Source organism: Coregonus clupeaformis, chromosome 14 (assembly GCF_020615455.1).
Source record: "Coregonus clupeaformis isolate EN_2021a chromosome 14, ASM2061545v1, whole genome shotgun sequence".
Classification (NCBI taxonomy): domain Eukaryota; kingdom Metazoa; phylum Chordata; class Actinopteri; order Salmoniformes; family Salmonidae; genus Coregonus; species Coregonus clupeaformis.
The window spans coordinates 24970393-24989887 of NC_059205.1; the positions used below are offsets into that span (position 1 = coordinate 24970393).

Consider the following 19495-nt stretch of genomic DNA (forward strand, 5'->3'; position numbering starts at 1 on the left):
TTAAAATAAGGCTGTTCTGAATACTTTCCAATGCACTGTATGTATAACCGTAAATCCCGGGATGAGAGAAGGACGGTATGAAGATATGAAAATCTGGATACCGCCCAACCCTAGGGCTAGCTAGCCAGTGTTTAACATCTTTGTATGTTTGTGTGTCTGTCTGCATCTAGTTAAGCAGTGCAGCAGATTACTGGAAAATTGTAAACAGCTAATCCAGACAGACAAGAAGATTTCTGAAAGACTGAGACAACAGAACAAATGGCACTTTAAATGCAACCAGTTTTACACAACCATGTAAAACTAGATGCCAATACTAGTTTTATAACACAACAGAAAAGCTAAATAAAAAAAGGCCATTGTAACGATAAGTAACCTAGTTGCTGGAAAATCATTTAAGCTCCATTTAAAGGTCAAGTTGAGAGGAATGTATTAATATAATACAGAAAGAAAAGCCTTTTCAATTCCAGATCTGATTATACTCTCACAGTGGCTTTCACATTGTTTTATACCATCAATCTCTACGGGCTCTGAGGTAAATGCTTCCAATTTCCTTCTCTGTTAAGTTGGCTATAGAGCCCGTAAAAAATAGGCTAAATAAACAAGTGGCTCATTAATATCACTGAAGGTGTTTTAGCGACAAGGCCCCATAAGAGACCTATTTATTTAGGATAATTAATAAAAGCGTGCTTCGGCTCCTTTGTCCCGGCGTAAATGCTACTACATTCTGTCGACAGCAGCAGTTCCTACAGGAGCGCCGGAGAGAGGGTGTGTGTGTGTGGTTCCTGTGACCTTGTCTCTATCTAATTATGTGTGTGTGGCAGTGGGGGGGTAGGGGCACGTCGTTTTGCCCCTAATGGTTTCTAAACAATCTTTATGGGCCCGAACACCTCTAGCACCGTAATTAGCTAGTTTGTGATCTATCCTGTCCCAGCAGTAAACCTATTCTCTCAGATACCCACTACTACCATATCCACAGAGGAGACGAGGAGTGGGGGGTTAAATAGCAGACGAGTGGGGGGTCAGGAAAGCCATTACCCTCTTTGTGTGTGGGTGTTTTATGGGGTGGTTTTAAAGTATGCATGTCGGTTATTTTGTCTTGCTACTGAATAAAATAACATGATCAATTCCAAGAGAAAATCCTAGCGTTTGTAGGTGAGTGCACTTGACTAGAGCACCTTTATTGGTATTTTGGTCAAATAAACACCTTCAACTAAAAGACTCCAGCTCTGATAACCAGCTTCACAAGCAAGCTTTGCGGCCCCTTCCCTCCCTGAGAGAGCTGCTCTCCTCTCTATGACACCATACGTCTGTTTACAGATCACCTAGCCGTGCTAATCAGAGACGGGGTCTCCCAGGACCCGGCGCAGGGGTCCGAGGTCGGCGTTCAGCAGACAGCAGCGTGGTGCCGTGTCCCGCTTCGGCGATTCACAGGGGTTTAGGTTGCACCGCTCACATGTCAATCATCAAAACACAACAGCTGGTGATCTCTCACCACTTCTCTTCTCCCTGTGTGTGTGTGTGTGTGTGTGTGTGTGTGTGTGTGTGTGTGTGTGTGTGTGTGTGTGTGTGTGTGTGTGTGTGTGTGTGTGTGTGTGTGTCAGGAGTGGTCTTGTTGTGTCGTTGATTGAGTGCCATACAAAGAGCATCTAGGGAGTAGAATCAAAGCCTGTAAAGTCTCTCTCAATCTGTCTCTAAACCTAATGTTTTCAACATAAACAGCAAGAATTAAGGTAAGGCATGTTAGCTTCCACACAGGTCACTGTGACATGTAAACTGCAGTGGTGTGCGGGAGCCCAATAGAATAACAGCTAAACAGAAAATAGGGTTAGTTAGCTAGTCTCATGCTTGATTCTGTAAATAAAAGAGAATATGACAGGTGATACACATTGAGTATTGTACATTGCTATATAAAACACACACACACTTACATGAGCAAAGAACCCTTCCTGGTGATTTTATGAAGCAGTGTTTTTGTGGTGTACTGCCTTCAGGGCAGAAAGCTGTAGAAAGCTGTCTGAAAGCTGGATGTTATTGTGAACTTTACTATAGTGAGTTTTTGGAAACCAATAATTCAATAATAATGGTCTGCTTTCTAAAACTAGGAGCAATGACATCTAATGTTGTTAGCCTCATTGAGGCTGCATCGCAAATGGCACACTATTACCTATATAGTGCACTTCTTGGTCAAAGGTTGTACACTATGTAGGTACTAGGGTGCCATATGGGACTCAGTCTTAGTGTTGTTAGCCATCCTTTGTATTTTCCTTGAATGTCCAAAGATTTAGGTCAAAAAAGCAATTTGCTGTGCTACAAAATGTTGTTTACAGCTTAATGCCTATTATTATATGTTCATCACGATCTCATGTATTCTATGGAAATAGAATGTGGAGATTTAAGACTGCTCTGGCATCAGGTAATCTTCAAAGTAAGAATTCCTTTCTACTGCAATAAGAAGAGGCTCAGTTCAGCTCTGCTCCCGCCCCCCCACACACACACACACACACACACACACACACACACACACACACACACACACACACCTCTAAACACAGTGTCAAAGCGAACTATGAATGTTCCCGGGTTATAACTGGGTACTGTGAAGTTGTGAAGAAAATCATAAGTGCCTGTGAGAATCAGCTTTGTACACACAAATTATTGCGGTAATTAGGGACAAAACAGCCCAAAAGGTTGGCTGGCTGGGAGTGCATCCTAATGTACTGCTGCCTCTGAAGAGAGGTGAGTCACCAGCATACAAATGGCCCTCTCTGGAGTGGAGTGAGACGAGTGAAGGAGAGGAGAGACCGCCATCTGAATGACAGATACAAAGAGCACAGGAAAGACGACGAGGTGAGCGAGGTGAGCGAGGAGAGAGAACGAGCGAAAGAGAGCGAGAGAAAACACGAGAGCGAGCGAGAGAAAATGCGAGTGCGAGCGAGAGAGAGAGCGAGAGCGAGAGATACAGTATGTATATGATTGCCATAGCCTGAGGGACATCCCATGACCATTAATTCCCTATAATATTTACATTATATAGCGTAACCATCATCTATGTACACTTTGCTGTTTATTAATTAGCCATTCTTTCTTTTAAAATCGTATTTTTATTGAATTACATTTATCGATCGAAGATTACACAATACAACAGCAGTAGTGTTGTACCTGTATACATGATTATATGTACAATTATTATTACTACTGAAATGAACTATTTCATTTTTTTTTTTTAAGCACATTGATGAGTTAGTTAAGAAGCTGAGAATACCCCCTAAAATAAAAAGACCCCTATTTTTATTTATATATTATTAAATTAAAAAAGGACGTGAGAATAAAAATGGTCTTCTTCTATAGAAATAGGTTCTGCCTCTCGCTAAATAGTTGAAAGCAGATTATTCAGTCGAAGTTCGTATCGGTCCTAGACTATGGCGACATCATCTATATGAACGCAGCTGCCACTTCATTAAAGCCATTAGATGCAGTTTATCATAGGGCACTACGCTTTATTACGGGCGACAATTTTAGCACTCATCACTGCATTCTCTACCAGAAAGTTGGTTGGCCCTCTTTGATGTCACGTAGGTTAATGCATTGCTATGTTTTCATTTATAAAGCCCTTTTACAAAAAGTCCCACTGTACCTAACATCTTTACTAAACTTTAGACATGAGTTACCACACCAGGTCTCAGAGATGATTAACTCTGGAAATTCCTTTGATCTCTACTGAGTTTGGAAAATCAGCTTTAAGTTCTGGCACCTTATTTGAGGAACAATCTTCAAAATGTTCTTAAATGTGATGTTTTGGTGCCTCGAGGGCAATTCAGAAGGCTGATTGAGGACCTTATTACTGATGAATGTGTTTTTTATGACCGTGCTTTTCTTTCTGCTTGCATTTTGTATTGATATTGATGTGTGTATTTTCTGTAATGTATGTAATTCAGGGCTCATCTGTAAAAGAGACCTTGGTCTCAGTATGACTCCTTGCTAAAATAAAGGTTAAATAAATAAATAAATAAAAGTATCCTCATTGCATTGTACTGTATTTACTTAAATGCTGTACCACTATACTGCTTTGGATATATCTACAAATTGTATTTCATGCCAATAAAGCAATCTGAATTTGAGAGAGGGAGCGAAAGGGCGACAGAGAGAACGAAAGACGGAGAGAAAAAGAGAGAGAGAGAAAGTGTGACAGAGAAAATGAGAGAGAGTACCAGTTGAAGTAAATTAAATCCTCTTCCGCACCCTGGTGTAATTACACAACATTTCATCCCCAGCAAGTGTTTAAAAAAACAGCGAGACCAAACGGTGGCAGCTGGCACCACCTGGGAACCACGCCGGGTGTGTGGCTAGCAGCAGCACTCCGCTCTGAACACACCGCCTTGCCACCTACCTGCCTTCTTCCACTGCCTAGCTACCTCTGTGTCTGGGGCTTTTACATCAAGGCCAAACACACACACACACACTTGTGTGCTCACACATATGGGCTCACACACACACTCTGATGTTGTTATGGCTGTAAATCAATAAGCGACAAAGAGAGAGAGAAAGTGAGGAGGAGGCGGAACAGTGCCCTGGGTGATACGCTCAACGCCGCCCATCATCAGGCTGATGGGTAAAAGGCTGTATCTGGCTACGGTACAGTGCAGAGAGAGAATATTTAATTCTGAAGAGATGGAACAGAGGGGGAGAGTGGGACGGAGCGACTAACCTACACACAGGGGACTCTACTGTGACCAAACCTGTATGTATTCATGTGTGTGGCCAATTCAACACACACACACACACACACACACACACAAACACACAAACACACACAAAACAATATGCATCATAACTGCTCCCCTGGAACTACTACCCGTTCTATCCTGGGGAGGTGGTACACACACACAGGCGCACACACAGAGGTACACAGTGAATGTAAACAGCGGAAAGGAGAGGAGAATCCATGTACCTGAATGCCGTCCAACAGCTTACTCATGCACCAGAAACTGTCAGCCTCGATGTTCCGCAAAGCCTCCTCCTGCAAGCTGGACACGTCAAAGTTCTCCACCTCCTCCTCTGTACCGAGAGAAAGAGAGAGAAGGGTGAGTGAGAGAGAGAGAGTGAAAAAGAGAGTGAATTGGGTCTACCAGCATCACAGCAGAAGAAACAGAAGAGAAAGAGAGAGATGTTCTTGAGGAGAGCCTGAGGAGTCTCCTAGTGTAGTGTAGTGTAGTGTAGTGTAGTGTAGTTGGTTGTTCTCAGAGCTTCATGGAGGGTCTATTTCCTCTCCACAACTCTATTTACTCTCCACACCCATTCACACATACATTATTTACATTATGCAGACTGTTTGTTCTTACTACATCTACAACCATAGTCATTCAACTACATCTACTCTCAACAGTCATTCAAATATACAGCACTAATCTATAAAAATGTTTTATATATATATTTCCGAGATTGAAGATGGCTATCAAAAGCAATTCAAATACAGTACAGATTATGATGCTAGACATCAGCAATGAAGTCCATCCGTGGGTTAAGTGTATTAACACCTGAATGACAGTTGGAACATACCTCACTGATTGAACAATTTATTCCTCCCCACGATGAAATCATGGATCAGTCTCTGTCCGTTCGTACGTACTAGGGTTGAATGGCGGGAACCCGGTTACTGAGATTTAATTTTGAAATACACTGCTCAAAAAAATAAAGGGAACACTTAAACAACACAATGTAACTCCAAGTCAATCACACTTCTGTGAAATCAAACTGTCCACTTAGGAAGCAACACTGATTTACAATAAATGTCACATGCTGTTGTGCAAATGGAATAGACAACAGGTGGAAATTATAGGCAATTAGCAAGACACCCCCAATAAAGGACTGGTTTTGCAGGTGGTGACCACAGACCACTTCTCAGTTCCTATGCTTCCTGGCTGATGTTTTGTTCACTTTTGAATGCTGGCGGTGCTTTCACTCTAGTGGTAGCATCAGACGGAGTCTACAACCCACACAAGTGGCTCAGGTAGTGCAGCTCATCCAGGATGGCACATCAATGCGAGCTGTGGCAAGAAGGTTTGCTGTGTCTGTCAGCGTAGTGTCCAGAGCATGGAGGCGCTACCAGGAGACAGGCCAGTATATCAGGAGACGTGGAGGAGGCCGTAGGAGGGCAACAACCCAGCAGCAGGACTGCTACCTCCGCCTTTGTGCAAGGAGGAGCACTGCCAGAGCCCTGCAAAATGACCTCCAGCAGGCCACAAATGTGCATGTGTCTGCTCAAACGGTCAGAAACAGACTCCATGAGGGTGGTATGAGGGCCCGACGTCCACAGGTGGGGGTTGTGCTTACAGCCCAACACCGTGCAGGATGTTTGGCATTTGCCAGAGAACACCAAGATTGGCAAATTCGCCACTGGCGCCCTGTGCTCTTCACAGATGAAAGCAGGTTCACACTGAGCACATGTGACAGACGTGACAGAGTCTGGAGACGCCGTGGAGAACATTCTGCTGCCTGCAACATCCTCCAGCATGACCGGTTTGGCGGTGAGTCAGTCATTTCTTTGGGGGGCTGCACAGCCCTCCATGTGCTCGCCAGAGGTAGCCTGACTGCCATTAGGTACCGAGATGAGATCCTCAGACCCCTTGTGAGACCATATGCTGGTGCGGTTGGCCCTGGGTTCCTCCTAATGCAAGACAATGCTAGACCTCATGTGGCTGGAGCGTGTCAGCAGTTCCTGCAAGAGGAAGGCATTGACGCTATGGACTGGCCCGCCCGTTCCCCAGACCTGAATCCAATTGAGCCCATCTGGGACATCATGTCTCGCTCCATCCACCAACGCCACGTTGCACCACAGACTGTCCAGGAGTTGGCGGATGCTTTAGTCCAGGTCTGGGAGGAGATCCCCTCAGGAGACCATCCGCCACCTCATCAGGAGCATGCCCAGGCGTTGTAGGGAGGTCATACAGGCACGTGGAGGCCACACACTCTACTGAGCCTCATTTTGACTTGTTTTAAGGACATTACATCAAAGTTGGATCAGCCTGTAGTGTGGTTTTCCACTTTAATTTTGAGGGTGACTCCAAATCCAGACCTCCATGGGTTGATAAATTTGATTTCCATTGATAATTTTTGTGTGATTTTGTTGTCAGCACATTCAACTATGTAAAGAAAAAAGTATTTAATAAGATTATTTCATTCATTCAGATCTAGGATGTGTTTGAGGGTGTTTTTGAGCAGTGTATAATATGTCCTATTAACATCAGGTTAGCATTTTCATGCTGATCAAAGCTCTAAATCAAATCCAGACATATTTATATGCTTTATAATGCTTTGAATGACACTTCCGGTTTTGGCCTGGAAAAAATAAAAAAATAAAAAAATATGCCATTTAGCAGACGCTTTTATCCAAAGCAACTTACAGTCATGCGTGCATACATTTTTGTGTATGGGTGGTCCCGGGGATCGACCCCACTACCTTGGCGTTACAAGCGCCGTGCTCTACCAGCTGAGCTACAGAGGACCATATATATATATATATATATATATATAAATACCAGGTTACCCGGGAGAAAAGTGATTTATTCTCAGGATGGAACATTTGTAAAATACCTAGAAAATATTCAACCCTTGTACGTATATTCTTTAGTCACACACGATATCTCAGACACCACTGGCCCATTTTTGACTAAACTTTGGATGAATGACGCGTCTTGCCATAGAGACCAAGCATTTACAAAATTACATTGATTGGCGCAATAGTAATCAACTGAAATTCCAAAACTTTGAACAAACATATCTCCTGTCCCATTTGTGTTACAGTCATGGACATTTTGTACATATATATGCATCTCCTCATAAGCAACACGTTTCCCATTACGACCTACAAGCTCGGCACATTACATACAGCGAGTGAAAAAATACTTTTTTTTCTCTCTCATTAATCCACACAACATCAATTGGAATTGTTGTCACTAAGGGGGAGGGGGGGGGGTCTTCATGATTTGTTGCCTTGTTAACCATACGTCCATCTAATTACCTCTATATGTCCGTCGTGTGTCAACCTGGGTTAATTGAGACCAGGTGTAATATAATCCGTTATCACGCTGATGGGTGCCATATGGGATCATTAACATATAATCAGATTAATTAGGTGAGGCGATGGGAACATGATGAGTGTATGACAGATACGGTGTGGGCAGTAGGGAGGGCTGTATGTAGGGTTTGACATGTTCTTGACAACAGCAGCAGAGTGGAACACTAGAGTGAGATGATACTGATTAATCACACTCTACTACTCACACACACCTGACGAACCACTCTCTCTTTATACACATCACTGGCCTGCCGTCTATTAGGTGTTTGTGTCCTCAGTGGCTACTCTGGCAGGTAACACCAAGGGAGGTGAGCAGCAGCCAAGCCCTCAGGTAAATAGGGAGAAGAGAGAAGGGCCAAACTACTGAAGACGGGCTCTAATGGACAAGGAGAAGGGATGGCTGGATGGATAGATTGTTCAAAGACAGGAGAGCCTTTTCAGGAGCCCTTAATACAGGGGTCACCAACCGGTAGATTTGAATCGACTGGTTGATCTTCAAGGCATTCCTAGTCGATCGCCAAACATTTCTGTAGAAAAGCCAACGATGGCCTCCCGAGTGGCGCAGCGGTCTAAGGCACTGCGTTGCAGTGCTTGACGCATCACTACAGACCCGGGTTCGATCCCAGGCTGTGTCACAGCCGGCTGTGACCGGGAGACCCGTGAGGCAGCGCACAATTGGCCCAGCGTCGTACGGGTTAGGGGAGTGTTTGGCCGGCCGGGATTTCCTTGTCCCATCGCGCTCTAGCGACTCCTTGTGGCGGGCTGGGCGCCAGCAAGCTGACTTCGGTCGCCAGCTGGACGTGTTTCCTCCGACACATTGGTGCAGCCGGCTTCTGGGTTGAGCGAGCAGTGTGTCAAGAAGCAGTGTGTCTTGGCAGGGTCGTGTGTCGGAGGACGCATGGCTCTCGACCTTCGCCTCTCCCGAAGGGGAGTTGCAGCGATGGGACAAGACTCTAACTACCAATTGGGGAAAAAAAGTAAAAGAACACCAACGATAAAGCTTTGCGCTCCTATTTATTTATTTTTATTCGTTTTGCGCAGTTGGCTGTAGGTCCACTTGATTCAGAAGCCCTGCACCCCGGGTAGGCAAAGTCTTCCCATTTTGAACCATTTAAATGTGTCTGAAGGGAACCTACCCGGCAGAACAGGAGCTAAATCAAGTGTGCCAACTGTGCTGGCCAATCGGATAGCTCATATCAACATGCCTAAAGTTTCCATGAAACTATCAAAGAATACAGCAGAGCTGCTGTTTCTATGAGTGAGTTCTTGTTTAAGTTTTTATTCAGCACTGTCAACACTGGTTTTTTTTCAACACTTTGACAAAATATAAAACACGCTTCTCCCTACAACCAGCACTGCAGCTGCAATGAATGAAGTAGCCAAGTGTATCGATATATACACTGCTCAAAAAAATTAAAGGAACACTAAAATAACACATCCTAGATCTGAATGAATGAAATAATCTTATTAAAAACTTTTTTCTTTACATAGTTGAATGTGCTGACAACAAAATCACACAAAAATTAACAATGGAAATCAAATGTATCAACCCATGGAGGTCTGGATTTGGAGTCACCCTCAAAATTAAAGTGGAAAACCACACTACAGGCTGATCCAACTTTGATGTAATGTCCTTAAAACAAGTCAAAATGAGGCTCAGTAGCGTGTGTGGCCTCCACGTGCCTGTATGACCTCCCTACAACGCCTGGGCATGCTCCTGATGAGGTGGCGGATGGTCTCCTGAGGGATCTCCTCCCAGACCTGGACTAAAGCATCCGCCAACTCCTGGACAGTCTGTGGTGCAACGTGGCGTTGGTGGATGGAGCGAGACATGATGTCCCAGATGTGCTCAATTGGATTCAGGTCTGGGGAACGGGCGGGCCAGTCCATAGCATCAATCCCTTCCTCTTGCTAAGAACTGCTGACACACTCCAGCCACATGAGGTCTAGCATTGTCTTGCATTAGGAGGAACCCAGGGCCAACCGCACCAGCATATGGTCTCACAAGAGGTCTGAGGATCTCATCTCGGTACCTAATGGCAGTCAGGCTACCTCTGGCGAGCACATGGAGGGCTGTGCGGCCCCCCAAAGAAATGCCACCCCACACCATGACTGACCCACCGCCAAACCGGTCATGCTGGAGGATGTTGCAGGCAGCAGAACGTTCTCCACGTCATCTCCAGACTCTGTCACGTCTGTCACATGTGCTCAGTGTGAACCTGCTTTCATCTGTGAAGAACACAGGGCGCCAGTGGCGAATTTGACAATCTTGGTGTTCTCTGGCAAATGCCAAACGTCCTGCACGGTGTTGGGCTGTAAGCACAACCCCCACCTGTGGACGTCAGGCCCTCATACCACCCTCATGGAGTCTGTTTCTGACCGTTTGAGCAGACACATGCACATTTGTGGCCTGCTGGAGGTCATTTTGCAGGGCTCTGGCAGTGCTCCTCCTGCTCCTCCTTGCACAAAGGCGGAGGTAGCAGTCCTGCTGCTGGGTTGTTGCCCTCCTACGGCCTCCTCCACATCCCCTGATGTACTGGCCTTTCTCCTGGTAGCGCCTCCATGCTCTGGACACTACGCTGACAGACACAGCAAACCTTCTTGCCACAGCTCGCATTGATGTGCCATCCTGGATGAGCTGCACTACCTGAGCCACTTGTGTGGGTTGTAGACTCCGTCTCATGCTACCACTAGAGTGATAGTGACCAAAACATTCAAAAGTGACCAAAACATCAGCCAGGAAGCATAGGAACTGAGAAGTGGTCTGTGGTCACCACCTGCAAAACCAGTCCTATATTGGGGGTGTCTTGCTAATTGCCTATAATTTCCACCTGTTGTCTATTCCATTTGCACAACAGCATGTGACATTTATTGTCAATCAGTGTTGCTTCCTAAGTGGACAGTTTGATTTCACAGAAGTGTGATTGACTTGGAGTTACATTGTGCTGTTTAAGTGTTCCCTTTATTTTTTTGAGCAGTGTATAAAGTTTTTTATTATTAGCAGCTCGTCGTGTCTATTTTAATATCGAGGAACATTTCACTTTTTCTAGTCATAGGAAAAACATCAATTCAAGCATGAGGTAGAAATAATGTGGTGCAACTCGAGTTTCGCCATCAGGTGGAAGACTGTGTCCCCTCTCTCAGGTCAGTCTAACCAGAGGAAAGGATAGAGCAGGGACCGTGAGAGGCAGACACTGTGCTGCTCTCTCCTTTCCTCCGCTGAGACTGACCATCAGATGCAGGTACCATCAGTCCAGTAAAATAAGAAAGCTAATTATTTCAATTTATGCTCAGCTGTGCCTAGCAAGTGATACAACAACTAATCTGTTTTGTTATCAAAGCACAAGTTTTTAAATATAATATGGTCTGAGAAGAACAGGGGCGGCAGGTAGCTTAGTGGGTAAGAGCGTTGTGCCAGTAACCGAAAGGTCGCTGGTTCTAATCCCCGAGCCGACTAGGTGAAAAATCTGTCGATGTGCCCTTAAGCAAGGCACTTAACCCTAATTGCTCCTGTAAGTCACTCTGGATAAGAGCGTCTGCTAAATGACTAAAATGTAAATGTAAAATGTAAACAATATTGGCAGGCCAATCATAGCCAATATGCTGTGATAATATATTAGGCCTACTGCACAAACCTTATTCCTACAGAACTATTTTTATTAGTTCAATGTTGTATAGGCCTACATCTTTTAAGTCATGTTAAAAATAAAAACATCTGAGCAGTAGATCTCGGCTTGCTTTTTGACTCCCAAAGTGATCTTGACTCAGAAAAGGTTGGTGACCACTGCCTTAATACAATCAGACCCTCCCCAGGTCTTAACTGCCAGTTTAACACTGTTCTGTTCAAGTGAGGTGAGGGTAAAGGAGACACTTGTGTAGATCTGCTAGGAGTGTGTGCAAGTGTCTTGGGGGTAGGGGGGGTTGAAGTGGAATTGGGGCTAACTCAGAGCATGCATGAACAAGGGCACAAGAAAGAAGGCACTGTGTTTCTATTCCTCAAACGTCGGTACTACTTGTTCCACAAATCAACAGCTCCCCCTGAGGTCACTGGAGGAACTGAAGCCTGCTCTGACGTGAGAATTGAATTTCCATTGGGAGGGAAGCACAACAAATATGATTTCCTTTGTTATATTGGGAGATCTGAGTCACCTATACAGTGTTCTCTCTCACAGACAGTGTTCTCTGCTTTATTCAGCCACATACTCACTCTACCTCTCCCCCCAACACACCCTTTACTAAGACAAGTCACTGGGGCCACCACTTAGTTTGACATCATCAGTAGTAGCTAGAATGAGATTGCATTTCTACGAGTCGACGCGTCACCAGAGACACGCACAAACCCAGGGAGTAGGTCAGATTCATTAGTAAGAGCCTTTTGCTGAGAGGAGGAAGGTGTCAGTAAGAGTGTGTTATGGGCATTATGATTATGGCTCATGGAAATAACAGTTTTGGTGAGCAGTCAGACTATGTGGGTTAAATAGGCAGAGTGAAAAGTCACCAGGTGTACTGTTCCTAGCTCCCCACAAACACACACACACACACTCTCCCTCCCTCCCTCTCTCTAAGGGTAGGACCATGTGATCTGTCGAAGCGTATCGTCAGGAGAGAGAGGGGCTGTAGCCTGTGGTCATTCAGTCGCTACAGAGGCAAGGTGACATGGCCACTGAGCATCGCACAAACAAACAAAGAGAGAGAGAGAGAGAGAGAGGTGACAAGGCCACTATGCATCACACTGACTGGACACAGGAACCAGAGAGAAAGAGGGACAATAGAGAACAGAGGACCAGAGAGCAGGGATACAGCCATACAAGGTGAAGCCCAGGCCATGGGAGGGTGAGATAAATGTGTTTGACCATTAATAGAGGGATACAGGCATATGGATAGACACACACTAATACACACGAACAAACACACACACGCACTAGGGCTGAACCCCAATTAGTCGACTAGTCGATTGTTTGGTCTAAGACATTTGCTACTGAAATTGTATATGGTTATATTATTTAAGAACAAAGATGCAACACAAATAAAAATAATATTATTTTATAACAAATGCACTTTCTCCCGCGTTGGACAGTGGTTGCTCTTCACGGGTCTAAAACAGTGCACTTTTGAATTGGCGCCTTTTCCTAGACCATGTTGCTATGTGCATAATAGCAAAGTTACACAGCATATTGGTGTTGAGAACAAAGCGGCGGAGGCAGCGGTGGAGTTAGGAGACCAGAAAACAGCCCATGCCTTTATAGTCTAAGGAAAGTGAGAAGAGAGGAAAGCCCAACTTAATTAGGTCTATAATCAACAGCCTACCTGTTAAATGTGCCTGGCTTTAAAAATCCTCCATATACACTACCGGTCAAAAGTTTTAGAACACCTACTCATTTCAAAACTATGAAATAACACATATGGAATCACATAGTAACCAAAAAAAGTGTTAAACAAATCCAAATATATTTTGTATTTGAGATTCATCAAATAGCCACCCTTTGCCTTGATGACAACTTTGCACACTCTTGGCATTCTCTAAACCAGCTTCACCTTGAAAGCTATTACAACGGTCTTGAAGGAGTTCCACATATGCTGAGCACTTGTTGGCTGCTTTTCCTTCACTCTGCGGTCCAACTCATCCCAAACCATCTCAATTTGGTTGAGGTCGGGGGATTGTGGAGGCCAGGTCATCTGATGCAGCACTACCATGTATTTAGTCTTGTTTACACTGTTCCAAATTGCCTGGAAAATAATATTACTACTATAATACTTTGCATTCGGAAACTATTCAGAACGCTTCACTTTTTTCCAGATTTTGTTACGTTACAGCCTTTTTCTAAAATTGATTAAAATGTGTTTTTCTTCTCATCAATCTACAATCTACATAATGATAAAAGCAAAAACTGGTTTTTAGAAATGTTTGCAAATGTATAAAAAAACTAACTGAAATATCACATTTACATAAAGTATTCAGACCCTTTACTCAGTACTTTGTTGAAGAACCTTTGGCAGCGATTACAGCCTCGAGTCTTCTTGGTTATGACGCTACAAGCTTGGCACACCTGTATTTGGGGAGTTTCTCCCATTCTTCTCTGCAGATCCTCTCAAGCTCTGTCAGGTTGGATGGGGAGCGTCGCTGCACAACTATTTTCATGTCTCTCCATAAATGGTAGATTGGGTTCAAGTCTGGGCTCTGGCTGGGCCACTCAAGGACATTCAGAGACTTGTCCCGAAGCCACTCCTGTGTTGTCTTGGCGGTGTGCTTAGAGTTGTTGTCCTATTGGAAGGTGAATCTTTGCCCCAGTCTGAGGTCCTGAGTGCTCTGGAGCAGGTTTTCATCAAGGATCTCTCTGTACTTTGATCCTGACTAGTGTCCCAGTCCCTGCCGCTGAAAAACATCCCCACAGCATGATGCTGCCACCACCATGCTTCACCGTAGGGATGGTGCCAGGTTTCCTCCAGACGTGACGCTTAGCATTCAGGCCAAAGTTAAATCTAGGTTTCATCAGAACAGAGAATCTTGTTTCTCATGGTCTGATAGTCCTTTAGGTGCCTTTTGGCAAACTCCAAGCAGGCTGTCATGTGCCTTTTACTGAGGAGTGGATTCCTTCTGGCCACTCTACCATAAAGGCCTGATTGATGGAGTGCTGCAGAAACTGTTGTCCTTCTGGAAGTTTCTCCCATCTCCACAGAGGAACTCTGTCAGAGTGACCATCAGATTCTTGGTCACCTCTCTGACCAAGGCCCTTCTCCCCCGATTGCTTGGTTTGGCCAGACGGCCAGCTCTAGGAAGGGTGTTGGTGGTTCCAAACTTCTTCCATTTAAGAATAATGGAGGCCACTGTGTTCTTGGAGACCTTCAATGCAGCAGAAATGTTTTGGTACCCTTCCCCAGATCTGTGCCTCGACACAATCCTGTCTCTGAGCTCTACGGACAATTCCTTCAACCTCATGGCTTGGTTTTTGCTCTGACATGCACTGTCAACTGTGGGACCTTATATAGACAGGTGTGTGCCTTTCAAAATCATGTCCAATCAATTGGATTTACCACAAGTGGACTTCAATCAAGTTGTAGAAACATCAACGATGATCAATGGAAATAGGTTGCACCTGAGCTCAATTTCGTGTCTCATAGGAAAGGGTCTGAATACATTCGTAGATTACGTATTTCATATTTTTACAACCTGTTTTCGCTCTGTCATTATGGGGTTGTGTGCGTAGATTGATGAATCTAATCCATTTAAGAATAAGGTTGTAATGTAACAAAATGTGGAAAAAGTGAAGTGATCTGAATACTTTCCGAATGCACTGTAAGTAATGTCATTATCATTAGTAGGCTTAGTATAGCAGCCTTGTATAACCACCATTGAGCTGTATTCCTAAGAGAGCATCCTGTTTAGTCTTAATACCGTAACTTACTTAAACCTATATTTCAATACTTATATAGGCTACTGTATCAATCAATCATTAATTTATACATGTCATGATTTGAGTCATTCATGATTTGAAATGCAATCAAGCGTTTTAGAAATAAAATAAAATAATAAAGCGACTCTTGAATAATTAGTGTAAACAATAAACAAACCATTCCATTTTGGCAATTGCATTCACGAATGCATGCGACTGTTTAGTCTTTGCTGTAATAAAGGCTTTCCAAAAAAGATGTACACCGTTCAAAAGCTTGGGGTCACTTAGAAATGTCCATGTTTTTGAAAGAAAAGCAAATTTTTTGTCCATTAAAATAACATCAAATTGATCAAATTGCTATTGTAGCTGGAAACGGCAGTTTTTTAATGGAATATCTACATACAGTGGAGAGAACAACTATTTGATACACTGCCGATTTTGCAGGTTTTCCTACTTACAAAGCATGTAGAGGTCTGTCATTTTTATCATAGGTACACTTCAACTGTGAGAGACGGAATCTAAAACAAAAATCCAGAAATTTTTAAGTAATTCATTTGCATTTTATTGCATGACATAAGTATTTGATCACCTACCAACGAGTAAGAATTCCGTCTCTCAGAGACCTGTTCGTTTTTCTTTAAGAAGCCCTCCTGTTCTCCACTCATTACCTGTATTAACTGCACCTGTTTGAACTCGTTACCTGTATAAAATACACCTGTCCACACACTCAATCAAACAGCCTCCAACCTCTCCACAATGGCCAAGACCAGAGAACTGTGTAAGGACATTAGGGATAAAATTGTAGACCTGCACAAGGCTGGGATGGGCTACAGGACAATAGGCAAGCAGCTTGGTGAGAAGGCAACAACTGTTGGCGCAATTATTAGAAAATGGAAGAAGTTCAAGATGATGGTCAATCACCCTCGGTCTGGGGCTCCATGCAAGATCTCACCTCGTGGGGCATCAATGATCATGAGGAAGGTGAGGGATCAGCCCAGAACTACATGGCAGGACCTGGTCAATGACCTGAAGAGAGCTGGGACCACAGTCTCAAAGTAAACCATTAGTAACACACTACGCCGTCATGGATTAAAATCCTTCAGCGCACGCAAGGTCCCCCTGCTCAAGCCAGCGCATGTCCAGGCCCGTCTGAAGTTTGCCAATGACCATCTGGATGATCCAGAGGAGGAATGGGAGAAGGTCATGTGGTCTGATGAGACAAAAATATAGCTTTTTGGTCTAAACTCCACTCGCCGTGTTTGGAGGAAGAAGAAGGATGAGTACAACCCCAAGAACACCTTCCCAACCGTGAAGCATGGAGGTGGAAACATCATTCTTTGGGGATGCTTTTCTGCAAAGGGGACAGGACGACTGCACCGTATTGAGGGGAGGATGGATGGGGCCATGTATCGCGAGATCTTGACCAACAACCTCCTTCCCTCAGAGCATTGAAGATGGGTCGTGGCTGGGTCTTCCAGCATGACAACGACCCGAAACACACAGCCAGGGCAACTAAGGAGTGTCTCCGTAAGAAGCATCTCAAGGTCCTGGAGTGGCCTAGCCAGTCTCCAGACCTGAACCCAATAGAAAATCTTTGGAGGGGAGCTGAAAGTCCGTATTGCCCAGCGACAGCCCCCCGAAACCTGAAGGATCTGGAGAAGGTCTGTATGGAGGAGTGGGCCAAAATCCCTGCTGCAGTGTGTGCAAACCTGGTCATGACCTACAGGAAACGTATGATCTCTGTAATTGCAAACAAAGGTTTCTGTACCAAATATTAAGTTCTGCTTTTCTGATGTATCAAATACTTATGTCATGCAATAAAATGCAAATGAATTACTTAAAAATCATACAATGTGATTTTCTGGATTTTTGTTTTAGATTCCGTCTCTCACAGTTGAAGTGTACCTATGATAAAAATTACAGACCTCTACATGCTTTGTAAGTAGGAAAACCTGCAAAATCGGCAGTGTATCAAATACTTGTTCTCCCCACTGTAGGCGTACAGAGGCCCATTATCAGCAACCATCAATCCTGTGTTCCAATGGCACGTTGTGTTTGCTAATCCAAGTTTATCCTTTAAAAAGGCTAATTGATCATTAGAAAACCCTTTTGCAATTATGTTAGCACAGCTGAAAACTGTTGTGCTGATTAAAGAGGCAATTAAACTGACCTTCTTGAGACTAGTTGAGTATCTGGAGCATCAGCAATTGTGGGTTCGCTTACAGGCTCAAAATGGCCAGAAACAAATAACTTTCTTCTGAAACTCGTCAGTCTATTCTTGTTCTGAGAAATGAAGGCTATTCCATGCGAGAAATTGCCAAGAAACTGAAGATCTCGTACAACACTGTGTACTACTCCCTTCACAGAATAGCGCAAACTGGCTCAACGTCAACGTCAACAGTGAAGAGGCGACTCTGGGATGCTGACCTTCTAGGCAGAGTTGCAAAGAAAAAGCCATTTCTCAGACTGGCCAATAAAAAGAAAAGATTAAGATGGGCAAAAGAACACAGACACTGGACAGAGGAATATTGGAAAAAAGTGTTATGGACAGACAAATCAAAGTTTGAGGTGTTCAAATCACAGAGAAGAACATTTGTGAAACGCAGGCCAAATGAAAAGATGCTGGAGGAGTGCTTGAGGCCATCTGTCAAGCATGGTGGAGGCAATGTGATGGTCTGGGGGTGCTTTGGTGGTGGTAAGGTGGGAGATTTGTACAGGGTAAAAGGGATCTTGAAGAAGGAAGGCTATCACTCCATTTTGCAACGCCATGCCATGCCATACCCTGTGAACGGCGCTTGATTGGAGCCAATTTCCTCCTACAATTGGACAATGACCCAAAGCACAGCTCCAAACTATGCAAGAACTATTTAGGGAAGAAGCAGTCAGCTGGTATTCTGTCTATAATGGAGTGGCCAGCACAGTCACCAGATCTCAACCCTATTGAGCTGTTGTGGGAGCAGCTTGACCGTATGGTACGTAAGAAGTGCCCATCAAGCCAATCCGACTTGTGGGAGGTGCTTCGGGAAGCATGGGGTGAAATCTCTTCAGATTACCTCAACAAAAGACAATTAGAATGCCAAAGGTCTGCAAGGCTGTAATTGCTGCAAATGGAGGATTATTTGACCAAAGCAAAGTTTAAGGACACAATTATTATTTCTATTAAAAATCATTATTTCTAACCTTGTCAATGACTACATTTCCTATGCATTTTGCTATATTTAACTTAAATCCGAACTGGTTCTCTAGCAAATTAGTAAGATTGTCTCACCCAATGTTCAAGAATGGCCTTTTTCCCTTTATTCAGATTACAACCTCTCACTTTCAGTTATTTGAAAAGGAAATAATCTCCCAAATATCACTATTTCTAAAACAAGCCATAGAAAGATGGTTAGAGCCAATTTCAATTTAATCCTCCAGAAACGACCGAACAAATAATGCAACAAATATTGTGGTTAAACTCATATATACTAATTGACAAAAACCTATTTTTTTTGACAAAATGTTTAAAAAAGGTATAATCTTCGTAAATGATATCATTGGTAGGACTGGTGGAGTTGTCGCACATGCAGCTAACAAAAACACATGGAAATGTCTGCTCTAACCAAAATTACAACCAAATAATTGCAGCCTTACTCTTAAAAATGGAAGAGGAAAGTGGAAAGGGGGAGAAAGTAAGGAACTTGTCTGTCGGCCTTGCATTAAAGAACATAACTGGTTAAAAGAAATAAAAAGCCGTCCCATATAGATTGCAAAATAGTTGGGAAGAGATTTTTGACGTACCGATCCCATGGCATAGTGTTTATGAACTGATACACAAAACGACACCGGATTCAGAACGTAGAATCTTTCAATTTAAATTATTATATAAAATTCTTGCTACCAATAGAATGATATTTATGTGGGGGATACAAACTTCCCAGCTCTGCAGATTTTGCTGCGAAGAGATGTTTTGATACTGTCCATTTGTAGCTTGTTTTTGGACACAGGTCCAGGAATGGCTAAAGGATTGCAATATTTACCTGGAGCTAAC

General features: G+C 43.8%; 1 protein-coding gene across 3 annotated transcripts in view; it reads right to left on the bottom strand.

Moving 5' to 3' along the window:
• LOC121581256 (TBC1 domain family member 22B-like) overlaps positions 1-19495 on the bottom strand; it is a 215630-nt gene that overhangs the window by 102397 nt on the left and 93738 nt on the right. For all 3 annotated transcript variants that reach the window (XM_045224755.1, XM_045224756.1, XM_045224754.1), the window contains one exon: positions 4949-5055. In XM_045224755.1, coding sequence (XP_045080690.1) covers positions 4949-5055 — 107 coding nt within the window. The remainder of the gene's footprint in view (positions 1-4948; positions 5056-19495) is intronic.